The 24,697-nt window shown below is 46.5% G+C and overlaps 1 protein-coding gene across 1 annotated transcript in view; it reads left to right on the top strand.

Moving 5' to 3' along the window:
* Positions 1 to 9,209: 9,209 nt before the first annotated feature.
* Positions 9,210 to 24,697, top strand: part of LOC143962532 (uncharacterized) — a 53,259-nt gene continuing 37,771 nt past the window's right edge. Inside the window, exons 1-5 of the mRNA XM_077471805.1 lie at positions 9,210 to 10,297; positions 18,404 to 18,494; positions 18,876 to 19,016; positions 19,563 to 20,355; positions 21,808 to 21,992. Of these exons, the coding sequence (XP_077327931.1) occupies positions 9,225 to 10,297; positions 18,404 to 18,494; positions 18,876 to 19,016; positions 19,563 to 20,355; positions 21,808 to 21,992 (2,283 nt within the window). The 5' untranslated portion in view covers positions 9,210 to 9,224. The remainder of the gene's footprint in view (positions 10,298 to 18,403; positions 18,495 to 18,875; positions 19,017 to 19,562; positions 20,356 to 21,807; positions 21,993 to 24,697) is intronic.

Genomic DNA, 24,697 nt, shown 5'->3' with positions numbered 1-24,697 from the left:
TTCAGTGCGGTGTAATTTGAGTAATTTTTTTATGAATGGGCTGGATCGCACTGGACCACACCAAAAGTAGTGCACCCTACAGATCCCCGTTATGGTGCTCTGAGGGGCGATCGCAGGTGGTCGGTGTACACTCCCCCTCCTCCCAGTTAGAAACATGCTCATTGGCTCCAGCATAGCGCAGCGGGTGCGCACGGGCGTGCCCCCTATAGCTTCTTAAAGTGGCCCACGCACAATGATGGCTATTCATGCTGCTGTGCCAACCTGCTGCAGTATTACTTGCTGACCAGCCGCCACAGTTGTACTGCAGCAGGTTGGCACAGCAGCGTGAATCGCCGTCATTGTACGTGGGCCGCTTTAACCACTTACAGACCGGACCATTTTGCTGGTCAAAGACCAGACCACTTTTTGCGATTCGGCACTGTGTCGCTTTAACTGACAATTGCGTGGTCATGCGACGGGGCTCCCAAACAAAATTGACGTCCTTTTTTTCCCACAAATAGAGCTTTCTTTTGGTGGTATTTGATCACCCCTGCGGTTTTTATTTTTTGCGCTATAAACAAAAATAGAGCGACAATTTAAAAAAAAACGCATTATTTTTTACATTTTGTTATAATAAATATCCCCCAAAAATATATAAAAAAACATTTTTTTCCCTCAGTTTAGGCCGATACGTATTCTTCTACATATTTTTGGTAAAAAAATCGCAATAAGCGATTATTGATTGGTTTGCGCAAAAGTTATAGCGTTTACAAAATAGGGATAGTTTTATAGCATTTTTATTAATAATTTTTTATTATTTTTTTTTTTACTAGTAATGGCGGCGATCAGCAATTTTTATTGTGACTGCAACATTGTGGGGGACCCATCAGACATTTTTGACACATTTTTGGGACCATTGTCATTAATACAGTAATCACTGCTATATAAATGCAGTGATTCCTGTGTAAATGACACTGGCAGTGAAGGGGTTAACCAGTGGGTGGCAGTGTAGGGGTTAAGTGTTCCTAGGGATGTGTTACTAACTGTGGGGGGGTTGGGCTTTCATTTAGTGAACACTGATCTCTGCTCCAATCACATGGAGCAGAGATCAGCGTCACTAGTTGCTAGGCAGAATGGAGAAATGCTGTTTACACGGCATTTCCTCCATTCAGCCGTCCCGTGAGATGATCGCGGGGATGCCCACGGCGATAAAGTCGGCGGCGTGCTCCCGATGGCAGGGCGGCATTGAAGATTGGACGTACCAATAACAGGGATCTGTAGGGTATTGCATAGTATGGGCATTGAGCAGCTCTGTGTGTTGAATCTGTAGTGCCCACAGCGCTGCAAGCGATCTCTCCCTCTCTCCTCACGCACTGAACCGATCGGTACAGAGTGGGGAGGGAGGAACCGGCATCATGACAGGATGCTGGTTTGTTTACAAGTGATGCTGCGTCATTTGACGTAATCATGTGATTAACGCCCACTATCAGCGGCCATTTACTGGGATCCGTGATACGCCGGGTCCCCGGCAGTCACAGATGTTCCAGGGGGCGCATGGGAGTGTGCGATTCTGTGAGGATGTCCCACAGACATCCATCCAGAATAAGCCGGCCGCCCTGTAGCTGTCTTTCAGCTATGGCCCGGTCGGCATGTGGTTAAAAAGGTGGGGTATGCATGGACAGGGCAAAGGGGTTGGAAAAATTAGGTTTTGCCTAGGGCAGTGATGGCGAACCTTGGCACCCCAGATGTTTTGGAACTACATTTCCCATGATGCTCAGGCACTCTGCAGTGTAGTGGAGCATCATGGGAAATGTAGTTCCAAAACATCTGGGGTGCCAAGGTTCACCATCACTGGCCTAGGGTATCAAAAATCCTTGCACCAGCCCTGTTTGGGGAGTTAACTTAACATTGACATCTGCTGCAGATCACAACTGCAAAGTATCAAGAGTGTGATTCTGGAAACACCGGCTTCCTGCACCGCATTGTGGTGTGAAGGAGCCCTCAGGCTTTCAAGGGGCATAAATGACCCATCTGATGTTCTGATCTCTGTAGTAGAGGGTCTGGCGGGGAGCCTGGAAAAGTCCTGTTCAGGATTTACACATCTCCCAGGCTCCTTTTTTTTTATCCCTCTTTTTTGTTTTTTCGTTTGACTAATTTTTAGCTGTGGAGGTACCCCGTCTATTGAGACAAATTCGTTTAAACTGTGATATGGAAAGAGTTCCATCTTTTAGAAATGCGCTCCTTTCTTCCCCCTTTCCAAAGAAAAAGAAAGGAAAGTGGTCAGCGGGACTTTAAATGAGGTCAATCACTATATAAAGTAAACATGTAGGATATATAATCTTCCCCCTTCCCAGCCCTCTGATCCTCTGTACACTCCGGGTTTTGCTCTCTCCCTTTTGGGCAGGTTAGGGTCCCCTGGGACACCCGGGCAGATCTCTGTAGTCTGGGGAGCAGACAGGAGGGATCTGCTGGAGCTGAGGTTGGTGATCCCGGGAAGAGTTTGTATTGTGAAGATGACAAGTGTTAGGACTGTGCAGCTGGTGAACTAGGACTGCTATTGTGTAGTTAGTGATGGGACACGGCTAGGGGTTTGGTTGGAAGGTTGGAACTGGTTATTTCTGGAACTCTGTACACCATCTGTATATAACCTGGAAATATCTCCAACAGATGGACCACTGCTGGTCAGGAGATTACTGGACTGTTCTCTTTTTATTAAATTTTGAATGGTGGATGGTGGTGGGGAGGATGGTGGATGATGATGGTGATGGATGGTAGTGGTGGTGGGGATTTAGTGGCAATATAACATGCTTGATAGGTAAATAATACATCATATTGAGGTCTACACTTCAGACCAACAAGAGGGACAACTGAGAAGGAGATGGGAACAGAGGGATTTGGTTCCATAGAGGGACAATCCCTCCAAATAAAGGACAGTTTGGAACTATCCATAACATGTATGTCCAGCCAAAACTAATTTTTCCTAGTTCTGGATGGAGTTAGAGTTGCCACCTCCATCCCTTTAAACCTGAACACATATGAAGTACACGGGTGCTGAGCCTAATTAAATTTAGATCAGGCACCAAGTGAGTTTAATTACCACCTTAATCAGCCACAGAACCTGTGTAATTAATATGTGTTTGGGTTTGAAGGGATGAGGTGGCAACCCTAGATGGAGTGGGGAAGGATTACATCCCCTGTCACTTTTTTACTGATATCTGGGACCCCATTGGAGGTTTCCTCTCACTTCCTGTCTTGGTGACAACATTTTCCCATACAGGAAGTGAGAGGAACTCTTTGGCAGCAACACAGACAGAAAATAGTTTTTCTATGACAGTGTTATAAACCGTGTCCCTGTTGGATGTTTTACTTCACTTCCTGTTGGAGAAACTGTGTGGAAGGAAGTGAGGGGAAATCTTTTTAAGGCCTCATGTACACTGTTGCTGGTAAACGGGCGTTTAGGAGTTTTTTCAATTGCTCCTGAACGCTCCTCTGTTATCTAACCCTGTTTCCCCGAAAATAAGACCTAGCATGATTGTCGGTGATGGCTGCAATATAAGCCCTACCCACCCAAATAGCCCTAGTTAATGTCCTTGTAGGTCTTATTTTCAGGGTAGAGCTTATTTTCGGGGAAACGGGGTAGGTCTTATATTGCAGCCATCACCGACAATGAATGATTTGTATAGCTTTACAATTGCGAACTGAATCGCCTCAAGGCGCTTGATCCGCCCTGTGCTTCATGTTCTTTAGAAGAGGTAGGTCTTTATTTATTTTTTAAGGCCGGATGGTTTTCTTCCATGCGGATGTTGGTGGGTAGAGCGTCCCATAGCCGTGGTCCTTGGACTGCGAATCTTCGTTCTCCCTTTGCTTTGTAGTGGGATTTCATGATGAGGAGGAAGTTTTGGTTGGTTAGTTGATCGGAGGTTGTGATTAGGTGTGTAATGTTTTATTTTGTCACACAGGTTTTGAGGGGCATTTCCTTGTGTGTATTTGTACAATCACGCTAGGTCTTATTTTTGGGCAAACCAGGTATCCATAGATGTACACAGGGGCGTTTGTCATTTCTAGGCAGTTGCGTTTAGAGGCTTTTCTTTTGGAACCCCAGAAAATACGTTCAGAAGCTGAGTTTAGAGGCATTTCAAACGCGGCTACCCACATTTAGGCGCGTCTTCGTCTAATAGCGTTTTTAAAGGGAAACCTTTTTATTCATTACTTTTGAGCCTGGAAAATGCTAAAAAACGCACCAAAAACTCAATTATCACTGTAGGCAAGCTTGATATACCATGTGATGTTCCCCTCATCAGCCAATTATGCTGTACAATACACAACTTGCATTACTTGACGCCGAAGTTGAATAGGAATTTCACTCACCTGTCAACCATTGAGAATTTAACCTGATGACCCCCCACATTGAGCTTGAGACCCTCATGTCTGTCTGTTTGCATTTCTATGAGGAAGTTCACGGCTCACAGGTAATTACCTCTCCTAGGTTCAGCTCCACAATCAAGCCGGGTGCAGGCTCTGTTTACAACAGGAGTGATGGGGAAAAAAATTAAATCGCTGGATAGCCGCACTCCAAAAAAATAATCTTTTATTGAATAAAAATGGATATCAAAGCATCCCAAATTGGTACAGACTAACTGTACAGCCGTTGACTCATTTCACACCAGGCGCAGTGCTTGGTCATAGCTAGATGCTACATATATACAATTTAAGCTAATGGCCAAAACGTGTGTACCATTAGTGGTCGAGTTCAAAACACCCGTGAGCGTCTAAAATCTACATAATCACTACTGGAGAAACTATATATCAAAGCATATAAAAATAGAAGAATTTTTACTACAAAGAAGACACCAAGTGCAACAAAACATACCATAACCGTACACAATGATCCCATGTATAGTAAAATCAACATGGACCAGCATATGCGACAAGGAAGGTGACCAAAACGTCTGTCACCCGATCATAATAACAGATGCATGATACACAATGATTTTGATCTGCTACAACATTAATTGCCTATTAAGGCTCTGTTTCCACAACTGCGAGTTGTAATGCGACTTGACACATTTGAAGTCGCATGACAGGTCAAAGCCCATATATTTCAATGGTGCTAGTTCTAATTGGTGCAACTCCAAAAAAGGTTTTTGCACTACATTGTTCTGAGTTCAGTGCGACTTGTTTTCACCAGTCACGTGACATTGCATCAAAAAATTACATTGCAAAGTCGCACTGTAAATGGTGTGACTTTGGGGTTGTAATAGTGGAAACAGAAACCCAAGATATCCTCCTCTTTAAATGGATTTATATAGAAATAATACTTGGTAGATGGTTAATGGGTATATCTATCTCTTTGACTGTTTGTGGCCACCTGCCTATGCCTGTGTATATACAGAAACATGTATATATCGGGCGTTATTATAAACATGACCGATGTTTTGTTGGTTGTGTGGTCTATCTTTGATAAATTAACAGGGAGGTTTTTATGGAATTAGGATGCATCAGTAGTCTGTAAGAATGTAACTATGTATTTGATCATAATGTTATTAAATATCATCTACCGAGTATTATTTCTATATAACTTCTACACCAGGCTCTGTACATCATATACCAGGCTCTACATTATACACAGGGCTCTGTACATCATATACCAGGCTCTACATTATACACAGGGCTCTGTACATCATATACCAGGCTCTACATTATACACAGGGCTCTGTATATCATATACCAGGCTCTACATTATACACTGGGCTCTGTACATCATATACCAGGCTCTACATTATACACAGGGCTCTGTATATCATATACCAGGCTCTACATTATACACAGGGCTCTGTACATCATATACCAGGCTCTACATTATACACAGGGCTCTGTATATCATATACCAGGCTCTACATTATACACAGGGCTCTGTACATCATATACCAGGCTCTACATTATACACTGGGCTCTGTACATCACATACCAGGCTCTACATTTTACACTGGGCTCTGTACATCATATACCAGGCTCTAGATTATACACTGGGCTCTGTACATCATATACCAGGCTCTACATTATACACTGGGCTCTGTACATCATATACCAGGCTCTACATTATACACTGGGCTCTGTACATCATATACCACGCTCTACATTATACACAGGGCTCTGTACATCATATACCAGGTAGTGATGGACGAACTTCCGATGGGACGTTTCGCGAACCGCGAACGTGGCCAAAAGTTTGCGAACCGCAAAGTTTGCGGCGGACCCCATTGACTTTAATGGCAGGTGAAACTTAAAAACCTCCAGGTCATATTTTCAGCCACAAAATAATTACTAGCTGTGCACACATAGTCCCACAACATGGACGCTGACATAACAAAAGTATTAAGTGAATCTGGGATCGACAACGACAAGCATTCTTTTTTTATCTGTGAAATTTTGACAATTTAGGAGCGCATGGAGGAGAGGCAAGGTCAGGCCAGGCTATGAAGGGGGTGCAGGAGATGATCAGTGCCACAGTCAGGGCAGTGCAGTCCTGTGCCAGTGTCCCAGTGTGCCAACCTGTGCTTGAGCCCTTCCCTCTGCCCAGCCTTTACCCCCACCTATGCAGGACTCTACTGCGGTGGTCCAGAGGTGCCAGTCCAGTGCTGATCCTCAGCCATGATGCTGGCACTGCCTGCTGATTGACTTCTCCGCTGCTATCTCCCTCACTGACACCAGCACTGCGATAGAGACAGAACACTGACACCAGCACTGCGATAGAGACTGATCACTGACACCAGCACCCAGAGACTGATCACTGACACCCCACCAGCACCCAGATAGAGAGCACTGACACCCCACCAGCACCCAGATAGAGAGTACTGACAGCAGCACTGATACCAGCAACTCACTGCGGGACCCAAAAATATGACACCGCTCAACCTCTTCAAACAGGAGGGTATGGGCATATAGTAAGGAAGTGAGCCAAAGGTAGAAAAAAGGTCCGTGTGCTAGATTATATAAATCCTTTATAGAGTTATGCATATACATGGTCTACTGATCACATGTGTTGAATTCCTCCAAGATTTTTATAAACCTGAGGTAGTCAACACTGTCGTGAGCTAGGCAAGTGCGCTTATCGGTCACGATCCCCCCTGCTGCGCTGAACGTCCTTTCGGACAGGACACTGGACGAGGGGCAAGCCAACAGTCCCATTGCAAATTGGGCAAGCTCTGGCCAGATGTCAAGCCTGCCCTCCCAGTAGTCCAGGCGTTAATCACTTCTCAGAGCGTCCACATTGGCCATTAACCCGATTTAGTCGGACACCTGTCGGTCTAGGCATTCCTTGATGCTGGATCCGGATGACACCTGTCGATGGGTCGGCTGAAAGAATGATCTCGTATCAGAAGTCACCAACACATCTTCAAACTGCCCTCTTCTTGCAGGCAGTGCCCTGCACCTGTGGAGCTCTGCGGTGTGATGCACTAGGGTGGCTGCCTTGTTGGAGTTGTGCTTCCTCTTCGATCAGGCACCCAAGTAGAGTTAGTGACCTCATCATCCCCCCTCTCTCCTCGTCACTGGTGCAAACTTGGCAATATGCTGGGGCTAGGGGAACATGACTGCCAGTTTCTTGTCCTCCTTGGACACCCCCTCTCTCTAGGCTCACGTTACTCCCTTCCTCAACCTGGGAACCATCATCGGAGCCTTCTAATCACTGCACATCCTCCAGCAGCGTTGACTCGACACTGTGGTCGAATAGTTTGGGGGACTCCTCCGTGCATGATGGTGGGGCTACGGAAGGAGTGACTGTGGACAATTTGACGGTCGAATAGGCCACTTTGACAGCTGCATTGGAAGGCAAACTACTCTGAGCCTGGGTAACAAAGGATGAGGACTGCTTTGTTCTCCACTCCACCAACTCTTCTGGCTCAATAATACGGCCAGCAGCAGAGGATACACCATGTCCACGACCACCACTGTTGACACAGAGCCTGCTTGCCCTCTTTTAGTGGCCTGTGAGTGTCTGCCTCTCATTGGTGGCCTTCCAGACATGATGTATATTTTTGTTTTGCAACACCACACTACACTGTAATGTGTACACCACCAGAAAAGTAGTAGAAACGGTACACCGCGTAATGCACTGTAGATATAAGCTACACTGGATGCTGCAGAGTGTGTGTCTCTATCTCTATCTCGAATCTCGATCTCTTGTCCCCCTGATTGGCCAAAGACACCCTGTCTTTGGCCAATTATGACTCTTAGCAGAGCGCACTGGGATTGGCCAAAGCATGCAGGTCAGGTGCGTGCTTTGGCCAATCGTCATACAGCAATGCATTATGGGGCGTTCCGTGGCTGCTCGAATTTCCCCATAATGTTCGTTCTTTGGCGAACACCCAAAGTTCAACCCAAACATCGAGCTCATCCCTACTAGAGAACCATGCAGGGTACAGTTTACTATTAACCCCTTCCTGCTGAGCAGCTGCAGGCATTATCACGGCACCGTTTTTTATAGCGGGCGTTCAGCTTTCCAGGGATAACAGATTGAGCTAAAAGCCACTCGATTGTTATCCCAGAGGAGCGGGAGGGGACACCCCCCCCCCCCCCACTCTCGCTGCTCTGACAGGGCCTCCTGTCCCACTGGGGGACTTCCGGCTTCGTTCCAGTCTCCTAAATGTAAACACGGAAGTGACGTCACAATGTCACTTCCGGGTTACTCGGCTACCAATGGCACCGGATTTTAAAAAAAAACGATTTTAAAGCGTCCCTGCGAGCTCGCGCAGCAAAGAAAATGCATACGGAAGTCGCGCTCGCATATGTAAACGGTGTTCAAATCACACATGAGAGGTATCTCCGCGTGAGAGCAATAATAAGACTGCCTCTGTAACTCTAACCTGGTAACCGTAAAACAATTTTAGATCATCCCAAGTGTCCGGTCTGCTCTATGGCAAGTCCGGGCCTGCTTATCACTATCATGTGAGGTAGAGGCAGAGACCGCAGCCCTATGTAAGTGTTTCCTTTCTTTGTTCCTGCAAAACCATACCGAATGACAGAGGAGCAAAAGCAAAGTACATGTGTAATAATAGGGAGAGCAAAAGTTAGGTTTATCTGTTACTTTGCCCTAAATGACCCAGGACAGGTTTACTTTATATTGGTTAAGCAGTTGCATAGTACAGTGATGAGTCGGTGCAACATGGGGCTCTGAAAATGTCACCAGCTTTACTGTAGAAGAATGTTATGTTTATCTTATTTATGTCCTGTAAGAACAGTCAACCATGAACAATACTTTTTGTAATTTACAGAAATATCCAAAGGTCCATGAAACAATTCAAGAGATGAGCTCAGAGAATATCAAAGACTCCAACTCCACTCTTCTGCTGTCAGCGATGGCGTCTGGTGATCTGAGAGCTGAGTTGGAATGTTCCGTCTGTCTGAACATTTATACAGATCCTGTAACCCTGAGATGTGGTCACAACTTCTGCCGGGTCTGTATTGATGGTGTGCTGGATACACAGGAGGGGTCTGGAGGATATTCCTGTCCTGAATGCAGAGAGAAGTTTCCGGATCGGCCTGCACTGCAGAAGAACATGACACTACGTAACATAGCAGAGACTTTCCTGTCTACTCAGCCAGATCGGGAGGAGTCCGGGGTCTTCTGTACTTACTGTGTGGACTCTCCTGTACCTGCTGTTAGATCCTGTCTGCTCTGTGAGGTTTCTCTGTGTGATAAACACTTGAGAGTCCACAAAAAGTCCCCAGAACACGTCTTATGTGACCCCACCTTGTCCATGGAGAGCAGGAAATGCTCCGTCCATAAGAAGATCCTGGGGTATTACTGCACTGAGGGTGAGACCTGTGTCTGTAAGTTTTGTGTGATTGGAGAACATAAAGAACATGAGATGAAGTCACTGGATGAGGCTTCTGAGAAGAAGGAGACACTGAGGAATGTTCTGCAGAAACTTCTGACAAAGAGAGAGGAGACGGAGGAAAGAGTCCAGAGTCTGCAGGAACACCGGAGGAAAGTAGAAGAAGAAGCCGCTGGTGACACCGAGAGAGTCACTGCCCTGTTTAGAGATCTCAGGAGACGTCTGGAAGACCTGGAGAAGAGAGTCCTGAGGGACATCTCCGGGAGGGCAGAGCGGATCTCCATCTCCATCCGGGATCTGGAAATAAAGAAGGAGGAGCTGTCCAGGAAGTTGCGTCACATTGAGGAGCTGTGTAACGTGACGGATCCACTGACTGTCTTGCAGGAATCAGACACAGGTGACTTGTGTGATACTGAGGATAGAGATAATGAGGACAGAGAGAGAGACATGAGGAGCTCCTCCATGATGGAGGGGGTCTGGATGTGACGGGGGTCTTGCATACACTATCTGATATAATAACAGAGGTAAATGTATTCTATATACAGGAAGCTGCAGACATATTACTGGATGGAAACACAGCTTATAAATTTCTACGGATATCAGATGACAGGAAAACTGTATCTAAGTCAGATATAGACCATAATTACCCCAAAACACCAGAGAGATTTCAGCATTATTCTCAGGTGTTGAGCAGTCGGAGTTTCTCCTCAGGGAGACATTACTGGGATGTGGATGTTGGATCAGAGAACTGGATAGTCGGGATGTGTTACCCCAGTATAGAGAGGGGAGAGGGGGAGTCAGGGATTGGATATAATAACAAGTCCTGGGCACTGGACAGGGAAGATGATCAGTATAAGGTGAGACATGACTATGAAGAGATCCTCTTACCCCCCAATCCCTCCAGTAACAGAGTCAGGATATATCTGGATTATGAGGCCGGGCGGATCTCCTTTTATGATCTGTGTGACCCGATCCGACATCTCTACACCTTCACTACCACCTTCACTGAGCCCCTCTATGCTGGGATAGGTGTATGGGGAGGTTATATAAAGATATGTGGGGGGAGGCGGGAGATGTGAGAACTCCGCCCACAGTCTGGTGATGTCAGACGAAGGAGTGGAATTCATTTAACTTCATTAGATCCCCTGTCAGGTTTTTTTCTTCTATCCGGGGCTCCATTACAGAGATTTCCCCCTTGCTTCCTGTCCCGGTGACAACATTTATCTAGACAGGAAATGAGGAAACTCTCCAACAGGAACACAGACTGAAATAAGAATGATATCTTTAGTATAATAAGGAAGGGGAAGGATTAGAGCCCCTGTCAGAATTTTTTATGTCTGTGTCTTTGTACAGATTTCTCGCACTCCTTGTATTGTTGTCACCAGGACAGGAAGTGAGAGGAAATCTCTCTAAAGCTGGCCATACACCTATAGATTATCTGCAGATTTTCTATGGTTAGATGGAAAAAGTGGGAGATTCCTCCATCCACACAGTTTAGCGAGCATGAAGAAATCTGTTGCACTTTTTCCATCTAACCATAGAAAATCTGCAGATAATCTATAGGTGTATGGCCAGCTTTAGGCTGGGATCAGATTGCTGTGCAGATCACATGTCATAAATAAAATAAATAAATTGCTGCGCTAAAGAAAAATACACTCCATACAGCCAAGTGATATAATGAAATAAATATTGAAATGTCCCAAAACATGTATCAAAAATATTGTGTCCGTGTATATATTCAGTGAACTCATAAAATGTTGCAATGAAAAGAAAAAACACTTTAGTCCACTTCAGAAAGCACAAATACCCATCAACTTTCATCACTGCTGGGAGAGAAATCTGTGAGGGTCCTTACCAAAACGAGTGGACTCCCTATGCAGGCGGAGTCGCACTCTCAAGCAGATTCAGCCCTCTGCGGGGACGGATGGATCTCTGATGCTTCGGGTCCGGTCGGCAGCATCCGAAGATGGACGTGAAGGAACGTCAGCAGAGGGCAGCGTGAGGAGGATCTGGTGAGTAGACTCGTCTGTGTCTCGTATGTTTGGCGTCTTCCGCTGATGAACTGGGAGTCACGCCAGTAAAAAGGTGATAAGTGTAAATGTATGGCTAGTGAATGCACCAATCTGAAAAAGATGCACTCGGGCTCGAGGCCACGGGTGTAAAAAAAGGAGAAAGACGGGTACCAGTTGTGAAATACCGTTAAAAAAAAAAAAAGCCTTTATTGCTTAAAACAAGCGGAATACTCCATAGTACATCATAGATTATGCACAGAGATAAATGAAATATAAAAAAGCAGGCAAATTAAAACTAAAAACAAACACACGTGCAAAGGGGTCACATGTAATCGTAATGGTATCGGCATATGGTATCGTAATGGTATCGGCCCTATATGTTTTGCAATACCTTGCGTCTTCCTGGGGCACGGGTGATGTACTGATCCATCACTTAAATATCTCCACACCTCAGATCAAGCCTCAGTTTCAACTGGGCGCCATATTATGCCACACATGGTCAACATAGCACAGGGGTGAACCAAGCCTCAGTGTGGTGATGGTTCCATAGCAACCATCCAAACATAAACATAAAATAGGCATTTCCACAAATGGAAACCTTTCTATATATAGACCTATTGATAGTAATCTGTAGTTGAAATGGATGCAAATATCAATAGTTGGTGTTAAATGGTGATTAATAATCTTTAAAAAAAAAAATACAAAGAATAAATCTCCAAAAAGATTTTAAAATAAAAATTACAAAGCTATCCATAAGCTACACCCCAAAATCTGCTATCATAAGAAAAAGGGCTTTAATGATGGGCCTCATTGTGACTAATAATTAATAGTAGTAATCACGGAAGGATATAACTAGAGCCTCAAGTGTTATCAATAAAGGTATTGATTTCCATATCGAAATTTAGGCCGAAGGATCAGAGACTTTTTTTTAATTTTATAAATCCAACTCATTTCGAGTTTGGCAATAGCCCTCCTCTTCGGCCCAGCCCCCCCCATGGTAGTTTAAGCTTGTCTATAGCCAGATCTCTAAGAGACTGTCTAATGAGCAGCCATTACAGATCTGACACTACAGGTTCCATGAATCGCAGGGGAACATTCCCCTGTGGCCAATGCCCTTTATGTCCTTGGATTTTGCCTGGTGCTACTGTTAAACCCCCAAATCGAGAGCTTTACACCCCTCACATCTCAGCTCATTGTGGCACCACTTGTGCTGTATATCTGATGCTCTGCAATTGCAGAGCTTTTTATGTGGGCAAAACGGTCAGGAAGCTCAGATAGAGAGCATGCGATCATTCCACCAATGACAAACTGATGACCATTTACCAACATATTCGTCTTCACCATGAATTTGACCTCCAAGCAGTTAAGTTTGTGGCACTGGAAGTGGTACCCCCTGATGTCAGGGGAGGTAAGCGTGACAAAACGATACTACAAAGGGAAGCCTTTTGGATTAAAAGATTAAATACCATGGTGCCACCAGGCCTCAATGAAATCAATTCTTTCAAATCTTTTTTATAAAAAACCCTAAATGACCTCTCTGTCTGGGCCACCTTACTGTTTTGCCCATTTTTCCTTTAGCATGTCCTCTTAGCATGTTTTTTGCCTCTCTGTGTTTTCATGATCCCATGTTATAAATTGATGTACCGTATTTATCGGCATATAACACGCACCCCAAGTTTAGGAGGGAATTTAAAAGAAAAAAAAACTTTTAGGAGGGAAGTTTAAGGAAAAAAAACTTACATTTAAATGCCCATTAATGCAGCCTTGTCAGTCATTTGCAGCCTTGTCAGTGTCTTTTCCTTTTAAAAATGGTGCGGCCGAGATACAGAGCGGATGTCCTGTGTATCTCGGCGGCGCTCGGTAGTTCTCGGCGGCTTTCGGGTATTATCAGCCGCACTCGGCCATTCTCTGCAACTTTCGGCTTTCCGAAATCCGATGAGAATGGCCCAGTGTGGCTGAAAATAGCAGAGAGCGGCCGAAGATGGCTGAGAGTGGCCAAAAATAGCCGATAGCAGCCAACTGCAGCCGAAAATAGCCATGAACGGCCGAAGATAGCCGAGAGCAGCCAAAAATACCCGAAAGCCACCGAGAACGTCAGAAGAGGTTAGATACGGGGGGGGATCAGCGTATAACATGCCCCCCCAATTTTCCCCTGATTTTAAGGTTAAAAAAAGTGTGTTATACACCGATAAATACGATAAATCAATGTTCATCAACCTTGTGACATTATGGATTGGATATGTTAGAAAGTTTGTCCTTTTCATCCATAAATCTCTGTTCTATTACGCCGGTCTATGAGGAATTATGTATTTCCTCTTTTACTTTATATTATTTTGTTTTTCGCTATATACATATGTGAAATTAAATGTGTATGTAATTTGTACAATTTGTAACTCATATTGTTATTTATTTAATATAATTCTATTTTGCGCAGTTTATTTTCCCCTTCCTTGGTGCTCTTGGGGGCTTCAGGTTCCTGGTGTTGACCTTGTGCAGCGATTAGTAGGTTCCCTGGGGGTTAGGGAGACTTTCTTCCCTCCCCTTTGGGGAGGGGCTTCCTTTCCCCTTGCACACGTCCTGGCTCAGGTATCCCAGGGGCTATGGGACGTGTGCACAGGAGCGCGCACGCTGTGGATCTTGTATGCGCACGCATTGCGGGACCCTTGACCCCGTGATGCTGTGCGCCGAATTGCAGGAGGTCAGTGGCAACCCGGAGGAGATGTAATACAGCTTGTTGCGGACGGTAAGTCGTCGCTCCTGCCTTGTTACCCCCTTATGTGGTTGTTACACAACCATGTTGGACAACTTCATTTAACATGATTATTTATGCAGTCTCCATTTTACATTATTATTTCAGGCTGCAACTTTCATTGGTATATACCCAATGTGGCGGGGCTTCTTGGCTGTTTGTCCGCTGTGAGACACAGGCTGTATGGGTTGTTGGTGGTAATTAACCATCTTAATACCCTTATTAACCCTCTCCTCCAGGTCAGATATCTATACTCTATATCATTGCCCAATAGGTATTTGTGCGTATATTGACACGGATATGAATGTTTTCTGTTCTCGTCACTCCACTCACTTAAACACTCATTTTTCTTTTTCACTTAAGACCTCGATTTCTGGTTCTTCCTTCAAGATTTTTATCATCACATGTAGACGGGGGTTTGTTTGACTTTCACCTGCATGATCTTTGTATTTCCCCATCTATTCACCCTCCCACCTTTCCTCCACTCTCTATTCACTTTTTATTCACTCTGTTTCTCCTGCTATTCTTTTTTTATTGTGGGTATTTTATTTTTATTTTATTTTTTTTTCACTTTTATCTTCCTTTTCTTTCTTTCCCTTTTCAATAACGTTTTTTTCAACTACTTATTTATTATTTAGTTTTTTTTTTGTTTCACTTAATTGTTTGTTTTTCCACACTTCACTTCACCCCCCCCACACACACACAATTGGTGTGGATTTGGACACTTTATATAGATCTGGCCATCTCACTAATGGCAGGATCTATTTGTAACCTCATTTTTACCTATTTGGCAATTTAATATAATATTTCATTTTGCTCAGACACTGGCCTCCTGTTCATTTTCAATAATGGCCTCCCCCAGTCGCCGTGGGAGGCTCTATTGTGTGGCCTTTATGCCCTGATGGTACTGAATGTGGGGTAAGCAGCTGTTTGTTATATGCATTGTTATCCCTTTTCTCCCCAAACATCTTCAAAAGTACATTACGTCTTAAATATCATTGCCATTATATTATGGTATGTTTATATCTTTTCCAGATGTATTCTGTGTATTTCCTGAAGAAGCTATTTACAGCGAAACTAGTTGAAATACCATACCATCTGTACCTGTTTTTTAGTGATTCTTTTTTTTGGATGTATTAATAAATTGATGTATATTTTTTATATATCTGTTTAGACATTCATTTAGATCTCATTTTCAACCTGTACCGAGATAGTCCGTAAGCTCCCTCCTTTCTTGGTGGTTCTGGTCGGGGACCAGATTCCCAAATCTCTATTCCATTTAATTTCGGATGATGGTACTTTGGGTATTTGCTTTATTTCATTTACACATATTGTGAGGCCATATACTTTCTTCTTAATCTCTTGGGGCATTGTTTCAAAAAGGTCATTATCTCCAGATACATCTGAGAGAGAGTATATTTCAGAGTCCCATAACTCCTCTGCGGGTATATATCTGCAAATAGTCCCTTTATGTATATTTTCCCCAGATTTCTCACCCGTTCCTGGTGTGGATTCCTCTGGAGTGATCTCCTGCTCCAGATCCGATTCAGGCAGTCTCTGAGGTAGGCCTCAACTGCAGCCACGGAGGCTTTCACGTATCCCACCTTCTTTTGGGCAGGTGCATTGAAGTGGGAAGTGGTTGTGATGTCCACTGTTGTTCCTCTGATGGCAGTAACAGCACCATCTCCCTCGGGAACACTCGGTGTAGCAGGCTTTGAGAACATAGGCCTGGTCGTAGGAGTGAACGTAGCGGTCTCCTCAATGGCGATGCCCGTGGCCCAATCCATCCGAGAAGGCACGAGGTGGTACGGTGGGTTGCTCTACTATGAACAGGTACTCCCCGCAGTGTTGGCATCGGGCAAAAGGGCGGGGGTTTGCGACCAGTCCCTCGCACCTGCTGCACAGCATACCCAAGGCCTCGGCATCTCCTTTCGTGTATAGTATGAAAAGCCCATGCGTTTTCAGGCAAATTCCAGTGTCCATCAACAATGTTCTAGGCCAGTGATGGCAAACCTTGGCACCCCAGATGTTTTGGAACTACATTTCCCATGATGCTCATGCACTCTGCGGTGTAGTGGAGCATTATGGGAAATGTAGTTCCAAAACATCTGGGGTGCCAAGGTTCGCCATCACTGTTCTAGGCAATCTGGCGCTTGTAGTGGTATCTCCAGAGAACATCCTGGACCCCATCGCAGACTGCATTCCTGGCATTTGGAACATGGCGGCAACAAACAGATCCTTCCCTCTGAATGCTTAGACACACACGTGGTGTTTCACGGAGCAAGTAGACGGAAAAACTCCTCCCACTGGCTCCTCTGGTCACGTAACTCCTGGGCTTTTTTGACTCCACCCACGGCTCACACGCCAGGCATTGATCCACAATTAACCCCTTATGGAAAAAAAATATGGCACAGTCCAGAACCCTCTATTGCATAAATTCCCGGTGAACAGTTTCCTTGAGTTGCGAGAGGTAACAGCAAATCCCGGGGGGCGTGGCTTGGCGCGCGGAAGGAATGGCTGCTCAGTGAGGAGCTCCTGGAGACTCACAGCCCGTTAGCGTGTTTCCTGGCCGAACCGGACGCTGAAAATGAGCAAGCAAGCTCGGCACAACCCGGGGACCAGATCGCGGAGACAATCCGCTTCGTCCCAAACCCGCAATATACAGGATTTATTCCTCATGCAGGCCCGCACTGACCGCTCCACTCCGCGCAAGATGGCGCTGCCACGAGGCGACGAGGAGGAGATGAGCGATGGATCACAAGGTACCGTAGACGACCTGGTTAGTGGGAACAGCAACCCTGCCCACCCTCTCACGCTGGGTGACATGACTGCTATAGCATCGGACATTAAGAATACCCTGTTCTCTGCCATTACTGACCTTAAGGCTGACCTCCTTTCATTGAATGAAAAAATGGCCACCATGGAGAGAGCGGAGGATAGGAGAGATAAGGCGGTACACAGACTAGAAGCTGCAACGGCCTCACATACTGCACACCTTATCTCCATTAACAGGCACCTAGAGGACCTTGATAACAGGGGTCGGCGATGTAACATTCGAGTGAGGGGGGTTCCGGAGGCGGTGGCCCCTGACCAGATATCCTCGGCCCTACGCTCCATTTTCAACAACCTGCTGGAGAACCCGGCTGATACCCCTATTGAATTTGTTCGTGCGCACAGGGCCCTTCGCGCAAGACCATCAGACACGGCCCCACCAAGAGACATCATTTGTTGCCTCCAGAACTTTCCTTTGAAGGAGGAGATTCTCAGCCAAGCAAGGAAAAATGACCGTATTCAATTCAACGATTGTGATTTGGCACTTTTCCAGGACTTGTCACCCATCACCTTGCAAAATAGGAGGGCCTTACGTCCCCTCTTGGAAGTACTGCGAGAGAGAGGCATTGTGTACAAGTGGCGTTTTCCGTTCGCCCTACAGGTCACCTTTAATGGAAGACAACTATTGCTCAGGCTCCCGGAAGAGCTTCCAGATTTCTGCGCAGCACTGAATATCCCCTGTGTTCATCTCCCGGATTGGTATGCTGAGTTCCGGAATCCTCCACAAGACGCTAGCCCGGACAGCTCTCCCCACTCCTCCCCGGCCAAACCCCCCATGAAAAAGAGCAGAGATGGTAGGATGGGTGCTGGAGCGGGGGGACGCCTTCAGTTCCCTGCACGGCAGTCAAGGAGCCGGGACCCTGTTTGAAGGACTGGGGGAATGCTATTCATCTTGCCTGACTTTTCTTTTTCTTTGATTGTTTGAACTGGCAATTGCTCAGAGGTTTTTCAGGGACATGATGTGTTTCTTTTTTCCTTTTTTCTTTTTGAGCTAGTAGTACTAAGCTGCATGTCCCGCCACTTAGTGGCTGTTATTTTCCGGCCAGGAAATGTTCTTTTGCCTTGTTTTGCTTCAATTTAGGGCTTGTGAGTCCCCCTTATGGTGACTCTGTGTTTTTGTATTTTTGTTTCCCATTTTTCCTCTTTTTTGATATCACTGTGAGCACTTACTCCTTCTGTGGTGTTCCTCCCACGTACCCCACAAATAGGGCATAGCGGTATAGTTGGGGTTTTTGTTGCATGTACCGCTCCCTGCTCCCTTTTTTTTGTCTCGGCTTGCAGCTCAGAGCTCTGCAGGCAAGATCTCACTCTGATTGATACGCCCTGTGTACAGGACGTTCCCCTACCTTATCCTACCCTCCTTTTTGTCCTTGTTCCGTTCTCTTCTTCTTACTTCTACCCATCTTCTTCTCCTCTTTCTCTTTACTGTCATCTTTTACTGTCTCTCCTTTTTGTTTATCTCCACAGAGTGGGCCGCCCTCGGACGGCTTTGAAATCTTGGTTATGGCGTACTCGTCGCTGGGCCCCAGCCCGACTTTGATATCACATAATGTTCGTGGTCTGAACACACCTGAAAAGCGCGTCTCAATCCTCCGGGAGTTGAATAAGGTAAAACCCATGTTTGTATATTTGCAAGAGACACACTTCAGATCTGATCAAATTCCTAGGCTATTTAACAAAAATTTCCCGCGGGTGTTTCATGCTACTAATTCGCAAGCGAAAACGAAAGGAGTCTCGATTCTCCTTCACAAATCGGCCGGTTTTGAGGTCACTCAGCAGTTGTCGGATCCCGGTGGCAGATATCTGTTCCTAAAGGGCATGTGGGGTTCTACGCCCTTAACACTAGCTAACGTTTATTTCCCCAATAGTGCACATGCATCCTTTTGCAGGCGAGTGGTAGGTGAATTAAAGAGCTTTGCTACGGGGTGCATTTTATTGGGGGGTGACTTCAATGTACCACTTAACCCGATTCAGGACACTTCCACGGGAAAGTCAAGCTTAACCTACCGTACTTTGAAACAGGTGAAACGGGTATTACATTCTTTGACTTTAATTGACACTTGGCGCACACTCAACCCTACTGGTAGAGACTTTACTTGCTATTCGGCACCTCACGATAAGTATGCTCGTATTGACTACATCTTTATCTCGCAGCGAGACCTGTTGACTGCCCAGAGTTCTAACATCGGGCTCCAGACCATCTCGGACCATGCCCCGGTTTCGGTTTCCCTGACGCATTCTGACTTGAGGCCTAGACCTTGCACCTGGAGACTGAACCCCTCATTGCTGACTGACATTGAGCTACTCCCGACGCTGACGGAAGCCCTTCGTAACTATTTCCGAGAAAATGCCTCAGATGAGCTTTCACCCCTGACTATTTGGGAAGCACATAAATGTGTTATGAGGGGGGAGTTTATCAAAGCGGGGGCAGCCCGCAAACGGAAAGCGGAAGCTCAGGTGGCTACCCTATCCGCAAGAATTGCTCAGCTTGAGTCCCAACATAAGCAGTCCCGGGCTACTTCAGTGGCACAGGAACTGCTTGAGGCGAGGTCGGAGTTGAAAGATATTCTAGAGACTAAGAGTAAGCGTACCCTTTTTCTAAAACAAAAAATATACTACGAGCATGGCGACAAGGGCGGGAGGCTGTTGGCCAGGGCAGTTAAGGAGGCTGCCCTCGCCAATAACATTCTGGCAATTAAAAAGGCAGACGGTTCGTTGACGAATCGTGTAGATCAGATTGCTGACAGTTTCCACCGGTTTTATAGTGACCTCTATAATATCCCACCTCAGCATAAACCTGGGGAGCTGCTCGGGGAGAGGGGTCATATCATTCGGGATTATCTGACCCGGAGTGGCATGCCTACGCTTTCTCCTGATGACGCTGATTCCCTGGAGGGTCCGGTTACCTCGGAGGAACTACTGGGGGCGATAAAAAGCCTTAAACCGGGTAAGAGCCCTGGCCCTGATGGGCTGACGGCGCACTACTATAAGGCTTTTTCGGAGATGTTGGAACAGCCTCTCTTGAGAACCCTCAACTCCTTAAGAGAGCCCCATCAACTTCCGGGGACCTTTTTGGGAGCCTATATTACGGTGCTTCCCAAGCCGGGGAAGGACCCCACGTTGTGCGCCAGCTATCGTCCCATCTCCCTACTTAATTTGGATTTAAAAATTCTTTCTAAAATCATCGCAAACCGACTGAGATATTTTCTGCCCCAACTGATCGGCCCGGAGCAGGCAGGGTTCATGCCAGGGAGGGAATCCAGGGATAACGTAACAAAGGCCTTGAATCTAGTTCACCTTTGTCAGAGTGCTCGGTTTGAGGGCCTTCTCCTGTCCACGGACGCGGAGAAGGCCTTCGATAGAGTGGCTTGGGACTTCTTACTTGCCACATGCACTCACGTAGGGCTACGCCCCAGCATGCTTTCCTGGATTTCTTCCCTCTACCAAAATCCAACTGCCCAATTGAAGATTAATGGGACCCTGTCTGCTCCAGTGCAGATTCGGAACGGGACGAGGCAGGGGTGCCCCCTCTCCCCGCTTTTGTTTATCCTCACCCTAGAGCCATTCATTCGCACGATTAACAACACACCCTCTATTTCAGGTTTCCCTGTAGGGCAGAGGATTTGTAAAATCGCTGCTTATGCGGATGATTTGCTGTTTTTTCTGACCCACCCACATACTTCGATCCCAAACCTGTTGCAGGCCTTCCTAGTATACGGCTACATTTCAAACCTCAAGATTAATTATACTAAGTCGGAAGCCATGAATCTGACGCTCCCCCCGGAAGTGTTGGCGCAGGCACAATCGAATACCTCATTTAAATGGGTGACGGACGCCTTGACATATTTGGGCATCAAGCTTACCCCGCAGTTGAGCAAGATTTTCTCTTTTAATTTTAAGCCCATGTTGAGGCAGATCGAACTAGACCTGACTAGGTGGTCGCGGGGCCTCTTTTCATGGTTTGGAAGGGCCGCACTCATCAAAATGATTACACTCCCACGACTTCTTTACCTATTTCACACTCTGCCCATCGACCTCCCAGTCACCTTTTTTAAACAGCTACAATCCTTACTTTGGAAATTCCTGTGGGCCCAAAAAAGACCGCGAATTAGTCTACATCTGTTGACGAAACCGAAGGCAGCGGGCGGGATGGGGTTCCCGAATTTCAAACTGTATTATTATGCCACTCACCTAGCCAGAATAGTCGACTGGAATTGCCATGCTGACAGCAAAGACTGGATTTCAATAGAAGAGGGGGTGTCTAGATCTCCATTGCGCTTCTCCCCTTGGATCCCGAAGGCTAGCTGCCCTAGGGAACTGTCACAACACCCCCTCATAGGAGCTACATTGCGGATTTTTCACAAGCTGACCTCTTACCATGATTTTGCCTCCTCCCCAGGTCCTCCGACACCTCTCCGGGGGAATCCGGATTTTTACCCGGGCATGTCCACGACTGATTTCTCTCACACTGCTGACTCCCCGTTGCTAGCTTCACACCTGGTACGGCGGGGAAAGATTCTTCCCTTTGAAGACCTTACGGGTAGCCTCCCTCTGACAACATTGTCATTTTGGAAATATAGACAGGTGAGCCATTATCTTCTAGCGCCTGAAAGGAGGGCAGCTGTGCTCAGGGACCCGACACCTTTTGAGAAGATCTGCCTCCAGGGCACCCCCTTGGAGAAGTCAACCTCCTTTATGTACGCATGTCTCCAGCAGCTGGTCCACAGGGAGCCGGATAGATTTAAGGGTGCGTGGGAGAGGGCCCTCAGGACTCATTTCACGGACACACAGTGGCGCAATGCATGCATCCTGGCACACAAAGGCACTATAAGCACCAGGCTACAGGAAAATGCTTACAAATTACTTTCACAATGGTACGCCACCCCGTCTAAAGTTAAGCGTTGGTATCCAGCATCCTCTGACCTCTGCTGGCGCTGTGGGGAGGCGGTGGGAGACATGCTGCATGTTTGGTGGAGTTGCCCCCGGATAGCTAGTTTCTGGAGCATGATCTGTAATTTAATTCGCAATATTACTAATACCACACTAACTCTTTCACCGGAGTGTTGTCTCTTGCAAATATCGGACTGGTCACTGGGCAGATACAATAGATCTTTATCTAAGTACCTGTTGATAGCAGCTAAATCCCTGATTCCTAAATACTGGAAATTAACTACGGTACCCTCAGTCAGAGAGTGGGTACATTCAGTTAACCATATTTTCTCTCTGGAGGAGATGCTAGCTACAGCTAAAGACACAGCGGAAAAATTTCACAAGACTTGGTCCCCTTGGGTCCAGTTTAAGTATTCTGATGCCTTTCGGGATTTGAGTACAGGGTGAGTGCGCGGTGATCGAGATTGAATCGTGCCCCAAGGCATGGATTCTCACCCCTGGCTGGTGTGACTGAGAGTAGACTCGAAGGGCGGTGGGGTGGCTCAGTCCGTAAGCTCTATTTGCTGCACTATACCTCTTTCCGCTCTCCTAACCTTGCTGTTTCTCTTCCTTTTTTCTTCCTTTATCTTTCACTTTGCCTCCCTTACTGTCACGTACCTGATGGTGAGCCTGGAATGCAGGAAGCGGCCCCTCGTATCCCCTGGCTATCGGACCCCTGAAGGTGGAGACAGGTATTCGACAGTCCAGAGGGCACAAGTGCCTGGTAGATGGTATTGGTCCGGAAGGTCAGCTGGGCACAGATAACAGACCGGTATAGCGGATGGTGCTTGACTGTCCCTGGCAGGCACAAGTGCGGGAACTGGCTGGTAAGCAGATGTTCTGTAATGCAGGAACTCAGGTAGGTAGCAGGAACAGCGGAGTCAGATACAGGCCGGGTCAGCAGGAGAGGATCAGCACGGTACAAAGGGATGAGGCAGAAAACGTAGTCAAACAGGCAGAAGTCGTAGGCAGGCAGCAATCAATCAGAGTCAAGGGAACAAGCCGGAGGTCAGGAATCAGATAACAGGTTCAGATGCAAACAACACGGATCACGGACACGCTGTAGACCGGACAGCACGGATGGAAAGGAGCCTGTGACTTAAGAAGGCCTTAGGGCGCCGAACGGACGTACGACGGGTCAGCGCGCCCTCGCACGTAGACGTGCACCCGTTCGTGACCCGCGTGCGTGTGCGTTCGTGTTGACGCGAACGCGTTCGTTGGCTTTAGCGCGCGTCAACGGGAAACGACGAGATCTCCACGACGGATCTCTACGGGTGAGTCTCTTGAATACGACCGGAGTGCCCGAGTGGCCATGACACTTACCCCTAATTTCCCTTCCCCCATCTACCCCCTTAATTGTTTCGCAATTATTTCTTTTTGATTAAAAGACACTAAAACATCGTAATTTGATCTACAACGAAATAACAGTGAAACGAATATGCTCAGACAGCCTATACAAGATTGGCGTTACTTTGCGTTATGTTATGCTTAATTTGTCTTGTCTTTGCATACTGTTACTGGTCATCCTGTGCCCTGTATTGGCTGCTTATTGACGTGCACTCTGATGTCATATTTGTGTCTTCTGAATTTGATAAATAAAAACTTTATTGTAAAAAAAAAAAACAGCAAATCCCGGACTTGAGCCCCCACAAGTAGCACTGACCCCAGAAGGAGCTGCTGATTTTTGATGGGTTTACCGTCATCCTCACCTTTTCACTGTGTCCATCATAGGGGTCCCGTTAAAGAGTTGGTTAAAGAATATTGGCTCCTTTTTCCAAAGCTTTATTGAAAGAACATCAATTGCAATAGAGGGATGGAGGGTTAAGGGGGATTCAGGTACCTTGTAATTGCGGCTTAGAGGTGTCTCTTGATCCAGTAGACAAACAGCTTCAGAACTGGATACTGCACTCACCGGATAGGCCTCTCTCACTAACCTAGCAGCCAATGAGATGCTCGGTCAAAGTCTCTGCCACAGACTTGTCAATATAACGGAATCTTTGTGCAATCCTCTGCCAGAGGAATGCACAACCAGCAACTTGTTGTAAAATTAAAGAACTGTCACACAGTACCAGTTTCTTTCAGCCAGTCCTGTGTGGTAGATGACCCGGAATGTGTCCTCCAACTGAGTCTCCAGGCTCCTCTAGAGATACCAGCCTTGTTGCTTGGTCCCCTCCTGAAAAGTCCTCCCCTGGATCCTCCAGTCACTTGGCTTCTCTCCGCAGGCAAGACAGCACAGGACCACCACTGGATCGGTAGGCCCCAAGACTTCTGGGCCTACCCTTCAGTTGCCAGGCCTTGGGTCAGCCGACCCCGAGACATAGAAAAGGGCAGCACAAACCTTAGGCCAGGAGGGCCATGAG

This window comes from Lithobates pipiens, unplaced genomic scaffold, assembly GCF_037356315.1.
Source record: "Lithobates pipiens isolate NorthernLeopardFrog02 unplaced genomic scaffold, aLitPip1_a1.2 Scaffold_8, whole genome shotgun sequence".
Taxonomy (NCBI): Eukaryota; Metazoa; Chordata; class Amphibia; order Anura; family Ranidae; genus Lithobates; species Lithobates pipiens.
Note: the sequence above shows the minus strand (reverse complement) of the source record. Positions and strands in the feature narration are given on the sequence as shown.